General features: G+C 44.1%; 1 protein-coding gene across 2 annotated transcripts in view; it reads right to left on the bottom strand.

Annotated features, from left to right (window-relative positions):
- The window catches only part of SLC12A8 (solute carrier family 12 member 8), a 652,049-nt gene that overhangs the window by 492,073 nt on the left and 135,261 nt on the right, over positions 1-24,715 (bottom strand). For both annotated transcript variants that reach the window (XM_069616644.1, XM_069616643.1), the window contains exon 4: positions 5,805-5,996. In XM_069616644.1, the coding sequence (XP_069472745.1) occupies positions 5,805-5,996 (192 nt within the window). The remainder of the gene's footprint in view (positions 1-5,804; positions 5,997-24,715) is intronic.

Below are 24,715 nucleotides of genomic sequence, written 5' to 3'. Positions count from 1 at the left end.
TCCTTCCCGTTCTCTCGTCCCAAACAGCTCTCTTGTCCCAGTCAGATCCCTCCTTGCCATTTGCTGGTTTCTCTTTATATACACCTGTAGCCTTTTAACTGGCTGCATTAAGTCCTTTGCCTGACCCCCAATTAGTGGGAAGTGCCTGACCATTGTAGTAGTGTTTCACAGTCGTCATCTTTGTCTCAGTACCCGTGTGGTGCGCACCACTAGAAGTGTGCATTACTCCTAGTTGCCTCTTTTTTCGTTCCAGTCCAAAAGGCATATGAATGTGGGACAGTATGTGAGTGGGTGAGAGAGGGGCAGACTGAAAATAACCTACAAAGATTTGGGGGGACAGGGTGCATTTTGGAAAGGAAAAGGGGGACACGATGTCTCATCTGAAGACATCCTCTCCCCACTCACCAAGGACCCTCCACCCAGGTGATCCTCCCTTGCATATCCACCCCCACGGTCAGGATCCAAAAGCGATGGCCTTTCCCTGGCCACCTGAGAAGAGGATACAAGGGAGTAGATGGGAGGATGCCCTCAGGTTCCTCACACTACCTATAAACCTTCTTTGATAGAAACGTACATTTCCAAAGACGGTAGAAAGAAGAGAGAAGAGTGTCCTAAAGGCAATTCTAGCTTGTTGTTGCAGACAGAGAAGAAAGGCAAAGAGGCTGCCCCTCTGAAAGGAAAGCTCAGAGGAAGAGTGGCTTGTCTACTTGAAGGTGTTGAAGTGCCCAAAAGTAAATCGTGTTCTATCTGAAAACTGTTTCAAATTACAAAGTACTGAAACTGTGGTGGCGTCACAAAATACTGAAGCTGTGGTCTTGTATTTGGTTATCAGTAGATTTGAGACTTCAGTAGCATGAATTAATGTGGAATACTTTGAGGCAAAGAGAGTAGGCCCTCATGGTAATCTCTTGTAGAAATTGAAGTTGTTAAAGTGGACGTAGAAGTGCTGTGAAGTCATCCTGACAATGATCCCTACTTTGACTCCTAATCTTGTAAAGACAGACATATTAAGTGTTAACCAAGAACTGTGTTTCATTAACATTTAATGAAGTTGCATTTCCTTTGAACTGTGATAACTCTTCTTGGACAACTGAAAGTTTTGACAAAGCATTGTGGGTGGGAATTACATTGATGCTATTTTGTCAAAGTGGAAAGTCGTATCACTCCGAGGAGAACCTTTTCTGTTATTGCAACTTTGGTTAACAAAACATTACTTTGACATTGAAGACATCAGGAATTGGATTGAGACATACATGGATTTCCTGATTTATTTTTGTTGAACATTGGAGCTGCGTTAACCTTGAATCCTGGGGACCAGAAGCTCACCCAGGTTACTAAGAGGTCATTCAGAGACTGAATATCATTGTTGATGTTATTTAAATTGCCACATATTTTCTTTGTGTATTTGACGTTTAAGTGTGGGGGTCAGACATCCTGTGTTAGACTGTTTCCCTTTAGTTTTGATAGCCAGGGAAATCCTTATCAGAGTAGGAATAGTGAGGTGTTTAATAACATGTATCATTTAATAAAATGTCATATTTTGAACAATCATTCAAAAGTTGTCCGCCTCACATTGCTGACCCATCACAGTGAGTAGCAAAGTTGAGGACTTTTTCTAGAAGGGGAGGCGTAGAGAGGAAGGCCAAGGAGTGAACAGGAGCAGTAGTCGAGTTTTCTGATAAGGGTCGAGAAAATATTTTTTGCAGAGTGGCAAGTAAGAAATTGATGGATTTTCAGCATGTTGATAAGGTTTAAAGAGCCACCAAAAGTGGCAGTGATTAACTGTTGCAGAGAGGTTGCTATCAAAAAGGACCCTAAGGTTGCGAGCCTTGGGCAAGGGAAAAAGAAGGTCAGGCAGGGATGAGATAGGAGGGAAAGGGTGGTGGTGAAGTCCAGCATTAGGCAGCAGGTAGCCACCCAGTGATGGATTGCATGGAGGCATTTGATAATTCGTTCAAGATGGCTGGGGTGAAGAAGGTAAAGGAGAAAAAGATTAGGGTGCCATCAGCAAAGATCTGATTGTGAAAGCCAAAGGACGACATAAGTTTACCTAGGGCAGAAGTATAGACTGTGAAGAGCAGAGCTCCAAGGACTGATCCTTGTGAGGGATATATATATATATATATAAAATGGCAAAGCCAACATGAATGTGTTCCAATGAGGGAATACTGGCATATGTTGGTGCACACCCCCATACTCCCTTTCTCCCTGCCAGCCTCCCTCTCTCTTGCACACCCTCCCTCCCACTCTACCCCATCCTTCTCACAATACTTCTCCCCCATCCCATACACATTCATATTTATCCAGTGCACTAGCATCACAATGCAAGCTGTGCTTAGAGATATCTGTATGGATAGAATATTTTTTTTTTCTGGCAAATCAATCACAATCGCCTATGCACAATTGAAACACTTGTGTATAGGCGTGTTATAAATGCCATATCAATCATAGCCTGCACCCTTCCAGTCAGAAGACTAGAAACTAAAAGGAAAGGAGGGACCTATCGCAGCTAATATGGAGAGAAAGCTTGCCCTATTCCCTTCTCTAATCTCTTGTTGCTGCCTGTACACCATGAGAGGTTGTTTCACACAATACATTGGTTGGGCACATGTAAATTGGTCAGTTTTGTAAATTAGGCTAAAACGAGGGAGCGGCATGGAGGTACAAGGGAAAACTGGTTTGCAAATTGTGTCCATTTAAGACAACTCAATGCAGCATTTATGCTTCTAAATATCAATCCATGATTTTATGTATTTACTTATTTCAGTATTTGTGTAAGGCCCGTAATGGCAGCAGGATCCACATACACCTTGGAACCAAACTAAATTTCCCAATTAGTTTTCTTTTTTTAACCACAAAAAGGGATTAGGGGTGATAGTACACCATGGTGGGAATAGAACCAACAGAAAATAAAGTGCTTCAGTCAACTTGGTATTTGACTTCTTTAGGACTCAGAATTTCCCTCTCGCGCATTGTTGAATTGCCCCTCTCTGGAGGGGCACCCCAGCGTACACAGTCTTTCCCCGCCTGCTCAGTTTCAAATAGGTATCCTCTCAAGTTTAGGGCTGTCCTAGGTCTCTTTCCTTAGACCCTGGTCTCTTGCTTTACTCTGGACCTCCAACCGGCCTCTCATCACCAGTTTAGGAGCACCTCTTTCCCCAGGTCCTAAAGGGTTCCACTCCAATTGCCTTCCTTCTAAGATTCACTCCTCTTCTTTCTTCTTTAGGGCCTTTTTCTCCCTCACATGGTCTGTCACTTCCTTGTCTCCTCTCATTTTCTCTTGCTTCTTTGATGCTCTTCTTCCTCCTCTTGCATTAGTTTTTTTTCTCCGTTTTTCACCTCTTCCTCTTTTTTCAGACTCATGCCTGACACTCTCATCTCACTCCATTATGCTGGTGTTTTCCACCTTCTCCCTCTCCTTTGGGTTCCTCCCCTTTCTTTTCTTTCCCCTGCTCAACTGGATAACCTCCTCCTCTCCTTTCTCTTGTATCAGGAATCCTCAACGAGCATGTAGTCAGTACTGTACAAAACGTAATCCAAAAAGGAGCATATACTAGGCATGAAGTAACACTGTTTATTACAGCTGGGCAGGCACAAATCAAACATCACAGTGAAACAGAACTAATTGATGGGAGCCGACAAAATACTGCCCACTACAATTGAATCTTTTATACAGTTAGAACATTATTTGCGTTAGAAAATTATTTGCATAGTGAGAAACAGCTGCCATTTATGTTTCACGTTATGGAGCATCCTACACTAAACTGATTGGCAGGACCACACCAGTCCCCTATAGCTGTAAATATGTTAGTTCAAGATTATTGGAGCAAAAGTCTTGACCCCCCCCCCTCCCCTTGGCACCACATTCCTTCCCACTCCACCCCATGAGGTCACTTTAATGTGTAATACGTAATTGTGCTGACCTCTGGAACTTTATTCATCTCCCATTGGTCAGCACACATAGGAAAAACATGAGATGTCCTAAGTTGGTGGGAAGGGGGACATTCGCATGGCATCCGACCAATGAGGGGCCTCGTGGACATCACGTAGTACACAATATACTTGTTGCCTTTCGGGAACACCAAAACTCATCTTCCGATTGGCTCTTCATGGATCGTCCCTTCATCCCACATTCTTCTTCCCAGGCCCACGTGCTGCGAAAGGGTGATTTGAAACAGCTGATCTTGCTGTGAGTGTGCCTCCCTGAACATATTCTTGTAAATGTAATTGCCCCTGGTCTCAGCGAGCGCCCGTGAAGTTGGCTTGCTGACCTTGTATCAGCTGGTTCAATTGCCAGTGACTGCTGTCTCCCAGGAACGGCCAGTCTGCATCGTTCTTCCTGCACCCCACTGCCTGAGAGCATTTGCGCAATTGTGTATGTGGCCTGCAATGTAGGGCCTGTCTGTGTTAAACCCATGTGATCTACTTACCTTTGGTTTTCACCTAACACTGGCGGTGCAGCAATACCCCTTGTGATATGCCACCATATTTATCTTGCGCCCCTGTCCACACACCCGTAGCTCTCCGGGTCCACCCATGAGCACCCCACCCCAATCGTGTTCCCTGGCTTCTCTAGCTGCATGGGTGCCCTAGACACATTTATTACAGCCGTCAATGATATCCTGTCCCGTCTCAGGGGTGCCCCCTCCTGCCCCTATTATTCCCACAGCTGGTATGTAAGCCCCACTGGACAGCGCTGAATCAGCACCTTCACTGCACGCTCTCGATGATGATCCTCGTCCTCTACTTTCTCTCTGTGCTTCGTTTATTCCTTCTCTTTCTGCTTTCTCTTTTGATGTATTGCTTACTCTTCTCTGCTGGGTACTTCACCTCTTCCGAACATTACTCCTCTCTCTATCCACACCTACTCCTTATCCCACTCAGTCCACTTCTCTTCCTCCTGCTGTGCTTTGCAGTCTCTCCTTTGCTCGACTCTGATCACTCGGCTTTGGCTAGCCCTCCTTTTATATCCTAGTGGGGTTTGACGGCTGTTAACAGTATTTGAGATGCATGGCACCAGTGGGTGGGAGAGGTGCAAGCCCTGTGATTGCTCTGGATCTATGTAAATTTCATTATCCCCCTGTGAGTTGAATGGTGCAGCAGACCACCACACAGTCCCACAGACGGAAGCTACACAATCACTGGCTGCTATTTTGGGATCAGACAGTGCCAAGCCCCCCCGGGTCATCCAGCCTCTTCCTTGTGACTACATGCCACCATCCGATCGCTTCAGAGTGCAAAGTATAGGTCTAGGAAAACATGAAGGTAACCAAAGCAAGTTAATTTATGTACAGCATCAGAGATTACAGCCCAACTTTAAATTTTCTTTCACTACTCCTCAAAACCTTGGGCGACCAGGCTAAAGATGGAGTTAAAAAGGGAGCTTGTTTTAAAGGGATGAAGTTCTGCATTTAATTTGTCATGCATTTCTTTTATATAGAAAACAGAATAACAGAAAACATTGCTTTTGTTCAATAAAAAGAAGCTGCACTGCAATCCAGTACCTTCACCAACTAGTGTGGAATGCTTACCACCCCAAGGACTACAAGTACGGAAGCTTCCAAGACATTTTGACTGGGGCGTTAACAGCAACACAGACAAAACTGGATCACAAAAACAAAATAAATCACAGATGAAGTGCCTTTTATTGGGCTTACAGCACACATCCTAATCCCTGCTCATTCAGGCATGCAGTTCCATGTAAGGAAATGTTGTTAGGGGAACACGCCAAGCCCTATAGGATGCAATGTCATGTTTATCATTCTTTTGCACGTAATAATTATCAGTAAATTAAGACCATTTACCTGCCCAAAAACATAGAGGAGTCCAATGGTCCCTCCGACTTGACCTCCGAGGACAGTAGAGATCATCGAATAAACTCCTCCGCTTCCAATGCTGCATCGCTCACAGACCCCAATGCCGGACAACACAGTTACAAGGGCAACCAAAATGACAAAGGACACCAGAAACATTCCCAGCAGAACGCCTGTGTTTCCCTAATTTCAAAGAGAAAAAAAACAAATTACATACATACAACTGCTCTAGTGATCATCCTAAGGAGGAGATGGGTAGACATCTAGAGACAACATGTTGTACTGCTAAGAATGAATGGCACACAGATCAATGGGTATCGAGACAGACACACTGGGGCTTCTAAACTCTCTTCTAATCTTAGAAGTTGATCAAAAGGAAAAATCAAAAATGACAAAGTACACCACCTAAAATGAGCCCCATATCTTTGGTTTATTTAATTTTGGAACAGCTAGGGATCCAAGGTAACTTTAGCTCAGATTTTAAATAAACACCAGGCATTGGACTTTCATTTTGGATTATTCAGAGCCTGCTAGTAATGCCAGTGATGCAATGTTACATGCAGTTCAAGTGCACACAAGACAGAGAAAGGTTCAAATATCAATATCAGTTTCAAAGCATATTTTGCTTACAAAATATAGCCAGACTGTATACAATATGTATGGAACAAATTACATATGCCCGCAATTGCTCTTCGAAGTTAAGACCAAACAGCCTTTTCAAGGTGACACTACAAAAACAACAGAGTATGCACAATACAAGTTCATTGGCATATGCAAGTGTTTTATGAGGTATTAATATCAGAACATTGATGTTTATTATTCACTCTGCAATGAACCAATTGTAACCACACATTTGAAACCATTCATTCACAGATCACCAGGTTTATACCTCATAAATAATTATCAAACAGCTACAGCAGCACAACCTGTACTGAGCCATTGTAGTATGAAAGCACTCAACATTCGAACTTACTTTCCCTTAAAGTTAAGTTATGCAACACATTTTTGTACTGTGCCAAATCACCACCAAAATAGTCTTGGCGCACCTAGACTCATCTGTTTTCAGAGTGGAGCTTGCGGGGAAAAGGAAACGCGGGAGTGAGAACAGGAGTGAGTACAGGAGAAGAAAAGTGGCAACAAATGGGTAGAACAGGGTTAAGAAATAAGCGAGTAGGTAAAATGGAGAGGGGTAATGTTTGCAAATGCTTGGGTGAATGATGCTCTAGCATGTATGGGACAAAGAACTGAGCAGAGAAAGAAGAGCGACTTCAAAAGGTGCCTGTAGATGCGGAAGATTTTACTTGAGGGCAGGATTAAGATAGAACAATATAAATTGTAGTGTATCGCTATGTGATGGAGTCTTGATGTGCTCTAATGACCCTATGAAGTGGCAAGGGTTTTGTTGGAGGCCGAGAATGAAAGGCCCAGCACATTGTCTAAACCATCATGGGCTGGCGGTGGGAGCTTCCATCCTGAACCTTCTTGACTAATGAGAGTGCTCCTCTCAGAGTACCCACAAACCAGTACAAATGGAGCAAAAAACCATTCATTTCCTTGGTTTGTTCTGTAGGCAAATGGCAAGTATGGTAAATGGAGAAATTATTTTCTGTATGAGCCGTTCCAAAGCACCCATCTTGGTATCCGATGTCTTGTTAAAGTGCTACAGCAACACGTTGATTTATGGGTGGGATGACTCATAAGTAAGTCCATATTCCATTCACATGGTCTTCATTTATGAAGACAAGGTTGGAAGCCCAGTCTGAAATTACCGCTTAGTGAAAAACGCTTGTGGAAAACCTCAATGAGAGCCTATGCCACCACACGGGTGGTCACAGTGTCTGGTTGGAGGTCAGAGCTGGCAAGAGACAATGTCCCTGCAGGAAGAACTATAGCAAACCCACAGTTTCCCTGTAATCTCTTGAGGTCCTCACTGCTATTATAATAAGGTGGGGTGCGGGTAGTCTGTGAGGGAAGGGAGTGCCTCAGTGGCATCTAACCACACTGGATATTACGTTAACTTATGTAACAGGAGGCAAAGAACAAAGTTATTAAATTGGAAAGAGCAGGACCCCAGGAAGGTTTAAGCACTACTTCCATGCCCTTCCTCTTATCGTGACTCTGGAGAAAGTTCTCATTCAGCGGGGCAGCATCGAGGATGAAAAAGTTCAAGGAGTGCAAGAACTGGAAGTAGGTGTGTGCTGCATAGGTACTAAATTGCACCATTGCACTGCCCTTTGCTCTGCCTGGAAATCCCGATTGGCAGTCTCTTCAAGCAAAGGCACAGAACAAAAGGCTTTCAAAACATCTGAAGGTAACTATAGCAAAACCGGTAAATGAAGGTGTTGTAGTGAGGTTGATAACTGCCATTTTGCACCTAAACATCCACTGAAAGCAAGAGCTCTAAAACGCAGCTTGGAGTGCTTCACAATTCTTACCAAGGAGCGTACGCCTATGGGAGTTCAGTTTTTCAGCTAGTTTTTGTCCTAGGATAGTGAAAAGGGAACCAAAGGACTACCAGCTCACTTTGCTTTCTCTATAGTTCATAAAGTTTTCAGACCCAGGAGTCTGTGAACTTTGGAGAACTTCGAGCACACCGTATCCTACGCCCCTTTAGATTGTTCTGGTACAAACTCTTCAGACATGTCCACCTGGCCCCTCTTCTACTATTCATTGGAAAAGCCAATAAACAGTTGTGCAGCACAATTGGAAGCCGTGAATAAGCCCTGGGTGGCAGCTGGCGGCACCTCTAACTACATAGGCGCCACACGATAGACCAGGGATGCTTGCATTCTATGGCTAAATTCCCAAGGTCTCTGCCCAAATGAGAAGGGATTAGGAGGGCACCAGTTACATGGCTGCAGGTGATAGGCCAGAGTCTGCCATCACTGAGCCTGAGAGGTTCTGATGGTTCCCCTCAAACTCTCCTTCCTACTGCCTGATTAAGCGTCAGTTGACAGTATCCGCAGACTAAAAGAGGAGCACGAACTCAACTCGACGCATACCACAACCTTTTCTCTAAGCCAGAACAAGCAAATAAATGAGGGAGTCGAAATATCCACAGATTAACCTGATGTCCAAAACAGCTTCCATCTCATATTCAAGTTATTTATCCACTTGGACTAGTGAAGGGTCTATGTGAGGCCAAAGAGGTTCTTAAAAATGTCATATTGTTAACAATGCCCTGAAGCCTTCGGGCGTGGTTGCACTATACAAATGCCAAAAGAATTAAATATGAAAAAGGTCATGCATTTTTAAACTGGCATGCTGTTTTAGCTTTATCGCCTCTAAATCCGATTACCTTTTTAATAGAAAACAAGACGTTTTAAATGTACAAAGCCAAATATCATCCCCGTCATAGCCGGGTGGTGATTGATGGTTTTCAATTCTCTTTTGCCCCCTTAAGATAGCCAATGAACTTTATCATGGTGCCCTCAAGCTATCCATTATCTGCAGAAGTGCCTTTTGAGGAAGCGGGCATCTCAATAGTGAGGACTCTTCGGTGCTAATCAAAATGACTAAAAAGGAATCACATAGGAGCCGAAATTAATTGCTTTTTTGGAGGACCACTCTGCGTACTACAACCAGTAACATCCAATCCTTGTGGCCCTGTTGTAAATAGCATTACATATATTGTTCTGTTTACTGATTCATATCTCAGCTTGGCATTCTGTTTGGGGATGGCATCTGGTGGAAGGCTGAAAGAAGGAGATTAATTGTGAATCTAAGTCAGAAGTTAAAACCGGAGGTAGACAATGTAACTGCGCAGTGTTCTGAACGAAAGCCTGTAATAGTTGCCTTGCAGATCTAATGCCAATTGAAAGTAGACAGTCTCATGATCCAGAGGGGTTGTTAAAGTGAGCTGCTTATGGTATCAATCTTTATGAGAACCCACCCAGTCCCCACCTCCCCCCTCCCAACAGACCATCCCTACTGTGCGTTGGGCATTTGTGGAAAAGAGGGAACAAACAAGGGAATACAGCTGACCTGATGCCTTGCAAAACAGAGAGACAAAGTCCTAGGGACTTTCCTTGTGTGTGGTAAGGAGAGTCTAAGAAGTGAAGTAATGCACCTTACCTAGATCAAAGCTGGTCTTCGCCTCCCTTTCATAACCTTGCCGAGTATGTAAGAAAAGGGAATGATCAGGACTTAATGAAAAAAAGAAAATGTACAGTTGGGAGGTAAAAAAGTCATGGTTTTCATGGTGCCAAAAATCAAGTGAGAAATATTGCAACCTCACAGATATCCAACTGAATAAAGACAGGGGGGTAGACAATGGGTGGATCCCATTGGGAGACTACAGGGAAACCTCCATAAAAGTCCTACAGGACCCAAGTACTGGAGCATGTGAGAAGGGCGAGGAGAAAACGCCCCACAAAAAATCCAGAGGGCATTTCCATGGAACATGAGAATGTGACTCGATGAATAAGGAGCAACAAATTGAATGCAAGTGTCTGGTTTGAAGCGAACAATGACTGGGAATAGGAAATAACATGCCATCAGTGAGGGAATGTCTTGGAGTGGGTGCCAACAAGACAGAGAACAAGCTTTCTAAGCAGCAGTCAGGAGCAGTGAAGGCAGAAGTACAACCACAATGTGGTCTCGATATGGGCGGGAACGGGTAGGTTAAGAAAACAGGGCCTGTATTTTGAAATGAAAAGAGATCCTTAACCAAGACAAAGAGGAAGACGGAGGAATGACTAGAGAGGGATATATGGAACTCACCAAGGCCAGTGGAAAAGGAACTACCAGAGCAAAAGTGGAAAGAAAGCAAGCAACCCGTTTGCACTCATTTCATGTGTATGGGGGCAGTCATCTTGGCGGGGATCGAGACCTAAAGGTAATCCTGCAGTAACCCTGATAATCAACATTTCCTAGTTTTATGTCTACTATCTCTACCTATCCCATACCCCCACAATCGTGCCTTTGTTTCCCATTGTATTGTCATTTCTACCTCAGATTACTAACACAAAGAAACAGAGCTTGGTACCATGGTCTACAACAGCCAAAGTAGGGTCATAGCCATGAAATCTGGCAAACTGGTGTGTCAGGGTCAGCAAACTGACCATGTCAAGAGGGAGACGGGGACCCCTCTCAGCATGGGGTGGGAGGCCTAACAGGGTGGAAACCAGAGCCTTTCCTTTCCCAGAAGGGGACAGTGACAGCTCGGAGAGCCCCAGTTCCTGTCCCGTCCTCAAGTGCCAATATGTGCTTGCGAAGTACATCTGGTAATTATCACATGCCTCTTAATGAAGATGCTGGCCAGTTTCTTTCTTTTATTTGCAGGCCACAACATCAATCAACCATCTGGGACGACCACTCGCAATATGACAGCCCACCAGAGCCTCCAAACAGACTGCTGTAGTCACCTAGTCACCAGATCTTCTCAGGCATTTGGGAGAGACAGAAACATTATGGGGAGCTGCAGAGATGATAGTCGGCCACAAGGAACACTGCTTCCCGGTAGCTGGCACACGCCACGATTAAGCAGCTGCTGGATGGCCCACTAACATGGACTTTTTTTTTTTTAACCTGCTGTGACGCTGCTCCCCTAGTTGAAATTAAAAGACACTATAGCGCTTACCTTTGACTCTTCCGCAGAGTGGCTCCCTGACATGAATGGGAACATTTTCCAGCATGGGCAGCGATTAGCCTGGCACAGCGGGTTTGCAAGGTAAAAAGGGGCGAGACTTAGCCCCCTTTTTATGTATGGCGATCTCTGGAACACCTCTGTAACACCTCCCAGGCAGGGAAGACTGGGCGAGTTCGGTCCAGGGGAGAGGACCAAAGGGAGAAAAAGGGTGAGGATAAAGCTAGGTACAGGAAACAGGAAAGTTTGGTTTGTTTGGGTGAGGTCAGAATAGGAGGAGGTGGCAGATCAAAAGACAGGCTTGTGGAGGTGAGTTTCAGAAAAGGCGAGGTATTGGGTTTCTGAGAGCAAGTGGCACTGAGTTTTGAGTGAGAATATAACGTGGATGAGTAAGCGTGTTAATGAAAAAGTAGAGTGAAAGGAGGTGGGTCGGAGAGTTGCAGTGGAGAGGGGAGAGTAGTAGTGGAGTAGAAATGGAGAGAGTAGGAAGGAGTAACATTGGAGGGTGGAGGTAGGTTGTAGAGATAGACAGAGGAGAAAATGATAGGGGCGAAGGTGGGTGGAGTTGGAGTAGTGGATGAAGGAGATGAATAGAGAGAAGAAAGGAGCGGAACATCAGGGCATGAAAGGAAGGAAGAAGGAAGAGTGGGGCTTGAGTGTCTGGAAGGCACAATCCCCACAACCCTTTAGAACCAACCCAAACATAGCATAGGTCATGCCTTGGATGTCCTTAAGGGAGGTTAGATAGAGAAGGCAGTTGCCTTTAGGCCCCTGCAAATAGCAAGTCAGAAACTAGTAGGGTTAACCAATCAGTAGACACTAACCTGGGGATTGGAGACGCCCGAAACAAGGAGGGTGTTGCTTTCTATAGACAAGAGAGAGAGTGAAGAACCCAAGAGCCCTTTTTAAGAACCTTAATAAAAAAGCCTTAAAATGGTTTTTGGAAGGTTGCACATTGAGGTCAAAGGTGGCACATTGAGGTCAAATGTGACGCTGAGTAATGTAATCCAATAGCAAGCCTTTCCATTGATGTTTGTTCACCGATGGGTTCTAACGGATCTTGAGTTTGTCTGTCTTGGCTCCAGCACAAACCTCACAAGTTAGATTGTAGATCATTATGTCCTCAGTTTGATTTGGTTGATACAATGGTCCCTTGATTAGCGCTACAGTCCTGTGTATCCAAAGTGTCTGGAAAGTTTCACATCCCAACATTGTTTAGAGCCTATTTGTGTAAGCCTTTAGTAGGTATGTACTGCAAGTATGCTCTTACCTTACCTTTGCTGTTTTCAGCCAACCATACTTGTAGTTTGTTAACAGAAATGGCTCTTCCGAGATCGGTCTGAAGTGCTGAATCATCAGTTAAGCCAATCACTTACCGGGTGGGACAAAGGGATGGTGATCCACTTCGAGTTATCCTGTACCTATCCGGACGTCTACCGTGCTCTTTCCTTGCCAGGAAAAAAGGTAATAGAAAAGTTGCAATTGACTAAAATCAAGACCCAATGAAACTGTGTAGCTTTCAAAGAGTGGGACGATTTTAGGAACTGCAAAATTCTAGGACTATGCACAGAGTCACTAATTGTCAGCATCCAACAAAGTGCCCCATTACTTAATCAACTCTCTAATGCTACATCATTCGTCATTTCAGATTGAGTAGATGCATGCCATATATCGTATTTGCACAAGAACAGCTGACTAGTAGGTGCAGCAGTCCTGTTTCCAGGTGGTGGAATAAAAAAGAAAGCAAGTGCGGAATTAGACATTAGCCTTGCAGAGATTTTTAGGTGTTTTCCTCAGCCCGTCTCTGGTTATCCAGAAATTAAACAAGTACTTTTTCAAGAAGTCTCGGTTCATCTGGGAGGATAGTGCAAGGGTAATGCACTTGTCTTGGGAGCAGGGTGATGCTGTGCTACATGGGTTTGATTGAAGCTTCCGTGCTTAGAAGGTGGAGGAGTCCAGCATCAAGCAATATAAATCATCAAAAAAATAGGTTCTGTGCGTGTGTTAATTTCTCTGTTCCAAGACAGCTTAAATATCATCTTGCAAATGACATACATTTTAATACCAAGTTATTCAAATAAATTAATGTTAAAACATCATGACTGACTTGCTTGATATCCAACAGCTTGTCGTCAACAGTCTGTGAAAAGCTTCTTTGGTAAAAACAAAATTGATTAAATGTGTTTCTGAAAAGACCAAAGTCATAGAGAACAGGTGAATATTTCTTCCAGAGTAGGAGCATAGCTACTGAGGTAAGAAAAACATCAACATTTCTATTCTTGTTTTGGTGACTGGCAAAGCAGTTAGTCTGCATCAGAAGTGTAAATGCACTTTGATCACCAATACTGTGAACAATTATGAATACCCCGAAGATTGCTCTGGGTATATAAGTGGAACAGCTAGAATTTGCATGTTATGATATAGGGTTTTATATTGTGCACTGCGACGATTCACAAGGGGTCGTCACTTCTCCCAAGACTGCAGGCCCTCCCCACAAACACCTGAGTGATGTGCAATACTACGGGTGTATCTATAGCTGTGATATGCTGCAGTGGTTGTGGCCAGAGGCTAGACTCTTAGCTGTATGTCCATAGATATTGCAATGTATGGGTGTGGTGTGGCGTATAACTCCAGTGCTTATAACTTTGTTCTTGGGTGCATGGCCAAAGGCCATGCACCCAAGACTCTACACACTCCCCACAACCATCTGATCGATAAGCAATACTACAGGTGTATCCATTGCTGTGACATGCTGCGGTGGTTGTTGCCAGGGCCTAGAGTCTTGGAAGTATGGCCTACGGCCATGCATCCAAGACTCTAGGCCCTGGCCACAACCACCGCAGCATGTCACACTCATGACGGCGTATAAATCAATAGCACAGCCATAGAAAAAAATGATTTAACTACGGCATGTACTCAATTTCAATGTTCGCTAACACCACGCATGTCCTTAAAACAGTTTCAAGTTGCCTGCGCACAGCACAGACTGAAGTACTACCCTTATGAGGCCCCTCATTTTCTGTACTTACAAACATCCCGAACAAGGCGGGCATAGGGAATACATCATTAACACCTACCGCCTGAACAAATACAGTTTTTCACCCATCTCTTACTGTCTGAACCTCCCCAAGCACTCTGACACAGCAAAACAGTTTCTGAAATAGCATTTTGCCACTGGTCGCCGCTGTGCTGTTGGTGCATCCAAGATGTTGGGCGCATCCAAACAATCTGACGCAGAACACAGCACACTGCAGCCAATCGGCAGAGACGTTGCGTGTCCGCGGTCATGACACCAGCCCCTTAGCCAATCAGTATCTTGTCCGCAGAGCGAACAGGGAAGTGTGACCCCGGAGCAGACATATATAGCACTAATTTTTTTAGACCTACTTTTTGGACGTTTTAAAGGAAACTAATGCATGGATTGTCCCCAAATTTACAAATGCACTCTTTCGGGACCAAGCCCCTGGCCCTGCCGCAAGTTTGGTAAAAATCTGTCCAGCCGTTTGGCCTGTAGGCGTGCGCAAAGTTGTTCCCCCATTCAGTCTATAGGGGGGGAAAAAAGATGTTTTGGGACCCCCCCTATAACTTTTCCCCCCCTGCACCAAACATCACCAAACTTTGCAAAAAAATTCTGAGTGGCCCATATACTTGCAAAGTTTGGTGAGGATTCGTCCAGGGGGAGCGGAGTTATAGGCTGCCCAAAAAGTGCTCTTCCGTGAAAAAAGGGAGGAAAACAGCCAGACCTCCAGCACCCGAAAAGGATTTGCACTCCAGCCGATCTGTATATTGGGAGCACAAACCGCGAACTCCACATATACATCAAAGTGCTTTGGACAAAGATGATCCAAACAGCCAGGACTTAGAGAACCTGAATCTCCATGAAGGTAATTTCTCATTACTCTGTCGTCCTGGCTCTCCCTTCTTCCCAACTGGTTGGGACCACACTAAAAAGCCTTAGAATAAATAAGGGTGGAGGAGACAGCATGTACAAGATTCAGGCAAACAAGTTGCAGAGAACCTCTTGGCCGAATTATGCATAATTTCTAGAAGAAGTATCATAGCATAGTGCTTGCAAAAGGCAAGCGGGGTAACTCAGGTAGCTGCTTTACAGATGTCTGCAATGGGAACATGCCTGGTAAAGGCTACAGATGCTGCCTTGGCTCTAGTAGAATGAGCCCAAAGTCTCTGCGAAGTCGCGAGCCCTTTCATGTCGTAAGCCTTGGAGATACAGGAGACAACCCATCTAGCAATGGAAGCTTTAGCTGCCTTATTGCCAGGAGAAGGACCACTGTGAGTAACGAAGATCTGGTCTGTCTTTCTGAACGGTTTGGTCCTTTCTAGAATTAAAGTTCTTACAACATGTAGGTTATGTAATGTTTCTTCGGCCACAGAAGCGTGCGGTCTAGGAAGAAAAACGGGAAGACATTTCCTGGTTTAAATGAAAATCAGAGACCACCTTGGGTAGAAAGGAGGGGACCGCACGAGTCCTTGTGGAACACTATACACGGTTCCTTTGAGGAGAAAGCCTGGAGCTCTCCAATCCTTCTAGCCGAAGTAATGGCTAGTAAGAATGCCGTTTTCCAAGTTAGAAATTCTAATTCACATGAGGCCATGGGCCCGAATGGTTTTTGCATTAGGGCTGATAAAACCACGTTGAGATCCCACTGAGGTGGAGGTTCACGTATAAGGGGGATGTCAACATAAAAGGCCCTCGAAATGCCTTTGAATGGCTTTTTTGGAAAGAGAGAAAGACTTATGTTCTCTATTTAGCTAAGTACCAATAGCTGATAAGTAGTGTTTGCATGTGTCATCTTTGATGCCAGTGGAAACTAGATAAGACGTGAAGGACATGACATCATCAATAGAGGCCTTTAGAGGGTTTAGGTCTTGGTCCAAGGCCCATTGACAGAAACCTAACCATTTGCTACGATATTGCTTCTCAGTCGAAACCTTTCTGGAAGCTGACATAATGGCTATGTTTTGCTCTGACAAATGTAAGTGGGAAAATGCTTCAAGTTCAGTAATTGAGGGGAGGGGTGAAGGATCTGCCTGTTTCTTTTGAGTCAAAAGGTCTGTCGATGGTGGAAGATCCAATAGGGAAGTCCTTGCTAACTACAGAAGGTCTGGAAACCAGATCTGGCGAGGCCAGAACAGGACTATAAAAATCATTTTCAGATTCTGTGACATTTTGAATTTGAGCAATATTTTGTGAATTAATGGGAGAGGTGGGAAGTGTTAGATTCGACCAATCCAGATGTAGAGAATCTCCCAGGATTTGAAGACCCTGACCTTGCCTTGATGCAAACAGAGTTATGCTGCTTGGCAAAGAGGTCTTCTCACAGATGGCCCCACTTCTGAAATATCATGTGTGCTACTTTTTCAGCTCCCACTCATGTGGAGCAGACTGCAACCTGCTTAGTTTGTCTACAAGGGTGCTCTTCCTTCCCTCCAGATGGAATGCCAACAAGAAAATGTGATTTTGAATGGGCCAATACCAAATCTTCTCTGCTAGGAGACACAGAGGAAGGGAGCGAGTACCCCCTGCTTGTTGATCTAAAACATTGCAGTGGTATTGTCTGTAAGAATTTTCATGACCTTTTCTTAAAGTGAGGGAGGAAATTATTTCAGAGCGAACAATATGGCTTAGTGCCAGGACATTTATGGGCTCCTTTTCCTGAGAGGACCAAAGACTGAGATGTTAACAATGGGCTCCCCAACCGTACTCCGAAGAGTCTGTTATGACTATTTGGTGAGGATGTGGTTGAAAAAGACAAACAGGTTCACTGTGGAGTTCCACCAGAGTAGAGTCCTGAACTTGTTTTGGAATTTGGATTTTCATTTCCTGGGAATCCGAGAGCTGGTTCATGTTGCGAGCAAGATGCCACTGGACCATTCTCATATGGAGCCTTGCAAAGGGAACTAGGTTTATGCAAGAGGCTATAAGGCCCAAAATCCTTTGAAACCACCAGGCTGTTAGGGTCTGGTGGGTATTGAGCTTTACAATGGTTTGTTGAATAGCTTCCACCCTTTCCAGGGGTGGAAAGACTGTGTAGTTGCATCTAGAACTGCTCCTAGGAATTGGATACTCTGCGAGGGTTTGAGCTTGGATTTTGTCACATTTAGGGAAAACCCCAGGTTGAACAGAGTATGGCATATTACTTGCAACTTCTGAAGCAATTCCACTGAAGACTGGGCCTTTGGAAGCCAGTCGTCTAGGTAGGGTTATAGATGGACTGTCTGTAACCGAAGGTAGGCTACCACTGACACCAGACCTTTTGTGAAAACCCTGGGATAGAAATTTGCTCTAAGGGAAAACATTTGAACTGGTAATGAGACCTTCTTATTGTGAATCTCAGAAACTGACAGTGGTGTTTGTAGATGTGGATGTAAAAATATGCACCTTGTAGATCCACAGATGCCATCCAATCGTTTGGATGAAGAGAAGCCAGAATCAGAGAAATGGTTATCATATGGAAGGTATTGATTGACAGAAATTGGTTGAGGTCTGAAAGGTCCAGAATTGGACAGATCCCACCTGATTTCTTTTGGATCAGGAAGTAACCGGAGTAAAATCACTGACTTACTTCCTCTTGAGGAACCAAGTCTATTGCTCCTAGAGCAAGGAGTTTTTGAATCGCATCCAGGAGCTCCTGAAATGATTTTTTGAGCTTTGGAGGAGAGGAAGGTGGAATAGCTGGAAGGGCAAGGCGGTAACCATGCTGAATAATATTCAGAACCCATTCCTCTTGAGGAATGGTTTTCCAAAAAGGGAGGAAGTTGGAAAGCCTTCCTGCTACCGGGATGTATGTTTCTTGATGATAGTTGGAGTGGAAGGTATGTACATGCCCGGAAGGAAGTCAAATAGACTTCTTTTGCTATTGAGCAGAATTCGAGGAAGGGTGAGGTCCAGACTTAAGACGTGGATCTATATCTTCTCTTTTTAGAAGAGTAGTAAGATTCAGCAGGAGTGGCAGAACCACTGTTTCCTTATGGACGTGGTTTAAATGATTTAAAATGTTGGTGATATGGCTGGTTCACGGATATTCAGCTAAGGGGTTTAGATGCTGAGACACTGGCCTTACATTTCTGTAGGACTTCATCTGTGGATGGTTCAAACAATGTTTTGCCATCGAATGGAAGGTTGAGCACTTTCTCTGTATCTTGGTGAAAAGAAGAGGCAGACAAATATGCATGTCTACGCATGCAGACTGCACTAGGGACTGCCCTTGCAGTTGTGTCTGTGCAATCGTTGACCACTTGAAGCTATTGCATAGCAACTTCTCCACCCTCTGAAATCCAGATGGAAAATGTGTGGCCTCCTGAGGGAGCATGTCGGTGAAGCGATCAAGATTCTCCCAATTAAGGAAAATAAATCCTGCCAAACCTGTAGCAGTGTTAACCTGCATAAGTTGTAGGGTAGAGCTGGTGTAAGACTTCTTATTTTGGGCCTCCCAAGTGTTTGCGTTTTTGTCTAGCACTGAAGCTGTAGATGGAGAAGGGCCTTTACCCTTAGTGCCAAGGGCCGCTGCAAATACTGCCGATTGAGCTGGAAAATTGCGCCCACGAGTATGAAAGGTTCCTCTTTAGGCACCTTGTATTTGTTGTCTAGTGCCTTGGAGATGTGTGGATCAGAATGAGGCTTTCCCAAACAAGCTTGAGCTAAAGTTTGTTCTAGAATGGACATTTCCATTGGAAGTGGAACTTTTGACTGCTGAGAAGGCAGTTTCCCAAAAACATCAGCCGTTTCAGGCTTATCCTTTGTAAGGATTTCTAATGCCTGCAAGGCTTTAGTAACGATATCATGGAACACCTTGATGGTGACTGAGTGGTATCATCCTCTGAATCTGAGTCAGAGTCCTTTGAAATGTTTTGTTTTTTGGGAGGAGGAGAAGAGTCCTTGTTGTCCACTGGTACCGGGACATGCTCGGGAATAAGGTTCATGGGTACCGATCCATGAGGTAACACAGGTGACATTTTGTCCTTGATGCGTTGAGCAACATTTCTAGGAAGGGCTCAGAAAGCATTGTTTCCAGCAGAGTATTGGTGATGTTCGCCATTGGGAAGGACTAGGTTGAGAGTCTTCTATTCCGATAGGAGAAGTTAAAGAGTCAGCCCTATTAGGCGGTTGGCTAGGATTATAGATGTTCAAAAGCACAAGTCTAGGTACCTGGAAGCTGGTCAGAACCAGCTGCGGTGCAGCTTGTGTTGGTACCTGAGTAGGTTGACCCAAATTGTCTTCAGACTAAGTAGAGAATAGAGGCAAAATGTGAGGAGACGGAGCTCTCACATCAGTGCTGAACAATTGCTCCCGTGAAGCCGTAAAGATTTCTGAAGCATCCAAGTCTTCAGAGTCAGAAATTAGAGTAGAATTAGCTTTCTGAGACTCGAGACAGAGGCCACAGGAGATTTCTTCCTTTTGTGCTTTTTTGTAGAATTCGGTACTAGACTAGATCTTGAATGAGAGTGCTTATGCCTCTTGTGAGAGGACTTATGAGATTTCCTTGGTACCGAGGAGCTGGAAGGCTCATCTGTGGTAGTAGAGGGTAAATTCTTTTCTTTCGGTACCGAAGTACCAGACGTTTTACATGCGGACGCCGACTTGGCTTTGTCTGGTACAGGGGAATCGGAGTGGACTGAGTCAACCCCAAAGGCGCGGGCCTCTTTGCATGTACCCTTACCTGATCGGTTTGCTGAGGCAATGAAGGGTTTTCCCGTTACCATTCTTATTTTGTCTGCCGTAAATAACTCTTGCGGTACTGAGTGGGTCTTTTGAGACCCTTTCCCACCTGGAGGTGCTAGCAACTTCCCAACAGGAGGTACTAGTACTTTCCCTATGAGAGGAATTCATGCTGACAACAAGTCAGACAGACACAAGTGATCATAGTTCAAGGGTGTTTATTGAACAATGAATGCTGTATGCAGGTTGGAAAAATGCCTAAATCTAAGATCGGAACAAGCGTCGAACATCAAATGAAAAATAAGGCAATACTAATGGCGTTGTGTAAAATCAAAGAGGGCCTATACTATGAAACATATTGCCAAACCTCACTACTGATACAAAAAAGGGTGTGGGTTAGTTCTCAAGAAAAGAAAGAAGTGTTCTCAAATAATATGTCAGGATGCGGTAGCCTGGGTCTCCTTTCCCCATGTTTTGGACACAGGGTAAGATGGGAGATTGAAGCACAGTACAGTCTCGGGCTTCTACAGCACGAGACAACAGTTGCAATGGCAGCTCTCAGGACACACTCTCTGGCTTTTCTAGTACAACATGAAAATTCAGCTTTTAACCCTCGATCTTTCATTTATTAGGGCCGTCAATTGGCAAGTCTCATTTCACTTGAAAGTCTCTTGCCTTTGAGGACCTGATGTTTTCAAACAACAAAACAAAAGTTCCTTTAACAAATGAAAGTTCTTTTCCAATGCTTGCTGGGTGATGGGTTCACCCCTCGGACCCCCTCTTCTGGGCTGACCCTATTCAACTGTATTCCACAAAATATAACAGTGCCTGTATCAATCAACTTTGGGTGACAGTTTCATCCCTAGATCTCCCTCGGGTCGGGCTCAGACCCCTCTTGCCTTTTGCAGGATTTCTTTTCCCTTGGTTGGTCAATGTTAGCTTTCACTGTGGGATTCACTTCCTTTTTCTCACACGGCTTGTAGATCAAAGTCTTTCGATGGTATGGGGATTTTGCTTGACCCTCTGTATGACCACTTTGACCTATTCCGCCGGCCCTCCTAGTGTCTTCTGGTACTTGTAGTTCCCTTCATATTAGCACTCAAGTGGTGCCGTTTTCCTTCTGCAGCTGTTTTCCCCCTCACACTTTTAACAGTTCATTCAAAGTTCAATACCTTTGGTTCTAAACTTGCCACTTTGCGATTCTCACTCATCACAGCCCAGTTCTTATCGGTTCGCCCCTCGACTCACCGGTTGTGATGAACCGCTTGTCTGTTGGCTTCTTTGGAGTCAAGGCCGGTACCATGGGCGCGGGAGCTTCCCTCGCTCCTGCTTATCTGCATAGACTGGCCCTGTGTAACGTTGACATCTGCTGCAGGACACTTGCGCTATTGTTTGCAGTATTAGGTTTCCTCTACAAAGGTTCCGTGAGCCAGGGACGAAAAAGGAAAGGTCACTTCTCTCCTAGTCACCCTCTCAATTCCCACCACCTTTCTCCTTCGTTTGAACTGTTGCATGGTAGCCGTCTCGTTGTGCTGTCTGCTGTACTCGCCTTGCTCGTACTGTGCTCTCTGGCTCCACCTTTTAATTCTGTGGGGAAGGGAAAGGGCAGTCAGGTGTGAGAGATTCTGAACAATTGTCTGACTTTGCCTGAACCTTGTATTGGGACATGTCAGGTAAACGGCTCAGTCCGTTGTCCATTGTGTTGTGCGAAAGTGTTAGAGTTAGAAAGGGGGGGCAGTGGTTTGGAATGTCCTCCGTGAGAGGATGGGAAAAAGGAAGGGAGATGCCGCGTCTCACTCATCAGTGTCCCACTCCCCGAAGACCCTCCATCCAGATGATCCTCCACACTGTTCCATCCCCAGGAACTGGATCCAATAGTGATGGCCGTGTCCTGGCCAGCTGGATGACAGATCCCTGGGGACTAGCTAGGGAGACACCTTCAGGTTTCTCACACAACCCAGAGGTACTTTCAGATGGCTAGGCCGGGGTTTTCCCCCTGAACGGTCCCATCAAGACTCTGAAACTGAGGAGGCAGTCTTACCCTGGGTACCGATGGCCAGTGCCGAAACTAGTACTCACCTGAAGGTACAGTCCTTCCTCTTACCAATGTCGGCCTCCCTCCTGTTCTGAATAAAGTCTCAAGTCGTCTTCGGTACCGGTCCAGGCTGTGACATGGAGAGAAGACGAGTCAGCAGAGACCTCGGGTGAATTCCACAGCAAAAAACGCAGGTACTCACCAGGGGGGATGTATATCCAAACAGCTGACGCAGGCATGATGGGGATCGGCCTCAGAAAAATACTTCCAGCAACAGATGCACTGCTTGAAACCTGTCGCATACGGCATGCGTAGAGGGAGGCACCACGAATTGAAAAATAAAAAAAGAGAACCAATCACTAAGGAAAAAGGGATGGACAGCAAAAAAAAAGGGTGTCGCAGTGCAGAAAAAATTCCGACCCGCCCAGTAGGCGGAAAAACAGAAACTGGGTGTGGAACGTTGGTGACGTAGGGGTAAGGCGTGGAACTGCCGCGCAGAGGGACGCACGCGTCATGTAGGCCCTACCCCTTCCAAAAGTGACAGCTATCTTTTACAGCCAGCTTTTCCGGCCCGCCTGAAACCAGTTGGGAAGAAAGGAGAGCCAGGATGACAGAAATACAATTAATTGGATCAAGAGCAATACCCAGAGACCCTAGAGGGGGAGGCAGAAAAGACTCAGAGAAGGATGGAGGCAATGATCATTTGTAAATATAGAACTTTGCTTAAAGGTCTAAGTACGGATCATGAGATGGGGGTCTTTCTCAGAGAATGGAAGAATAGAAGATCTGCACAGGTGCAAGCCTAATGATCAGTTCTATTAAGAAGTTACTACAAGTGTATCAGAAGACTGTAATGCATTTAATAGTTTGAAATAATATACATATGCATCAGGGTAGTAATTGTTCAGGGAATGTGTTGTTTTGGAACATTTCTCCATTGCTTTGAGATATGATGTACTATGGTATATTGTGAAACTAAAATGTATATCAATTGTATGAAGTAGTACCATCTATACAGAGAAATTAAAAGATTATGAGAAAAATGTTACTATGAGAAATTATGTACTGTGATATACTGAATATTGTGAAACCATAATTGTAACCCCTATTATGTATGTCATACTCAAAATGAAGGTAGTTCAATGTGTTTTAATTCCCAGTAGGCAAGCAATGCCATGTTTTAAAATTATATTTGTCAGTTGTTATTGGAGGGTATTTGTGTAATGAGAATGCAAATGTACAGGAATGCATAGTAGAAGTTGATGGAATGTAAGAATGAATATTTGCAATAATGCAGTTAGTGAAACCCCAACACCGTTTCAGCACGTGGCCACCAACAAGGTACTAGTGCAACTATGAGGTCAAATTCTGCCCTTTTTAATTCAAGTACCAACTACTAGAATCATTAGTCATTTAAAAATTCATGTATGATGAACCGTTTGGCCTAGAGTGTCCTTTATATTAATTTGCCTTTTACTGGAGGTACTATGTTAAAAGGATTGAGTTTTATATTATGAGAAATGCCTGAAAAGTCCATCTTAATGTCGATTTGCAATGGACAACGTTTTGGGATTATTGAATGGAAGATAGTTACAATAGTTATTACAATAGTTATTGTAATAAGAGCTTTTGCGAGTAAATCACGTAAAATTTGTTTGTATCTTATCAATTTCCTGTAATACTGTGCGTGGTCGGTTTATCATATGCAAATAGGCTATGACATCAGCTGCTCAGCGTCTGACATCACAAGGAATATAAATATGGCAGAAAAACAAAATGGCGGTGGATGTAGCCACACGGAATGCCGCGGTTCACCTATTAAGGTTGATGGGCCTAAGAAACCCTCTAAAAGGTAAGGTTTGGGACTAAACTGATACTTTTTGTTAGTAGTTAATGAGAATAATTATATTTACATGTGGCTTTTTTCTAGGGATTTTTCTAGTGATTTTTTGACTGGCAATGACCCGGGAGAATTGAACTTCTAGTTCAACAGTAACAATTGATGCAATTGTTGACTACACCTTCATGTAGGAAGTAAGGAGTTTACCCACTAGCACATGTGATCTGGTGAAGGGCATTCTGACCTTTCTTCTTTAGGTTTTTGCATATGAGCAATCAAATATGTTTGTTTTTAGGTACTTTGTGAGCTGGGATTGAACCCTGACAATTGGAACTTGTAACATAACAGCCACAATAGATACCACTATTGTATTCTTTTTGCCTTCGTGTTCAAGGTGTAGTGGTTTTACATCACATGGGATATGGTGAAACACTAGCGTTGTGAAAAAGAATTGTGAAAGTGTATTTGTTTACTTTTAGGGGTTCACGCAAATTAGGAACCACATTGTTCTTTGAAGTAAACAAGTGAAGCAAGAGAAACTGATTTATGACTTGGTTGAAAATCAACCATTATCAACGAATTCTAGAAATACTTTAATTATTAATGTGGAATTGATTACCAATCATATAGTTCCATTTGTCAACTACAGTAATAATCCTTTTGGAAACAGATTTGGCAGCAGACAGCAAATCATGATTAACTGTGTGCTATTGAACATGAAGATTGCAATTTAGTATGTTGGTGGTGGTAGCATAGCTACAAT

This window comes from Ambystoma mexicanum, chromosome 9, assembly GCF_040938575.1.
Source record: "Ambystoma mexicanum isolate Mex_15411 chromosome 9, UKY_AmexF1_1, whole genome shotgun sequence".
Taxonomy (NCBI): domain Eukaryota; kingdom Metazoa; phylum Chordata; class Amphibia; order Caudata; family Ambystomatidae; genus Ambystoma; species Ambystoma mexicanum.
This window is presented reverse-complemented; position numbering and strand designations above follow the sequence as displayed.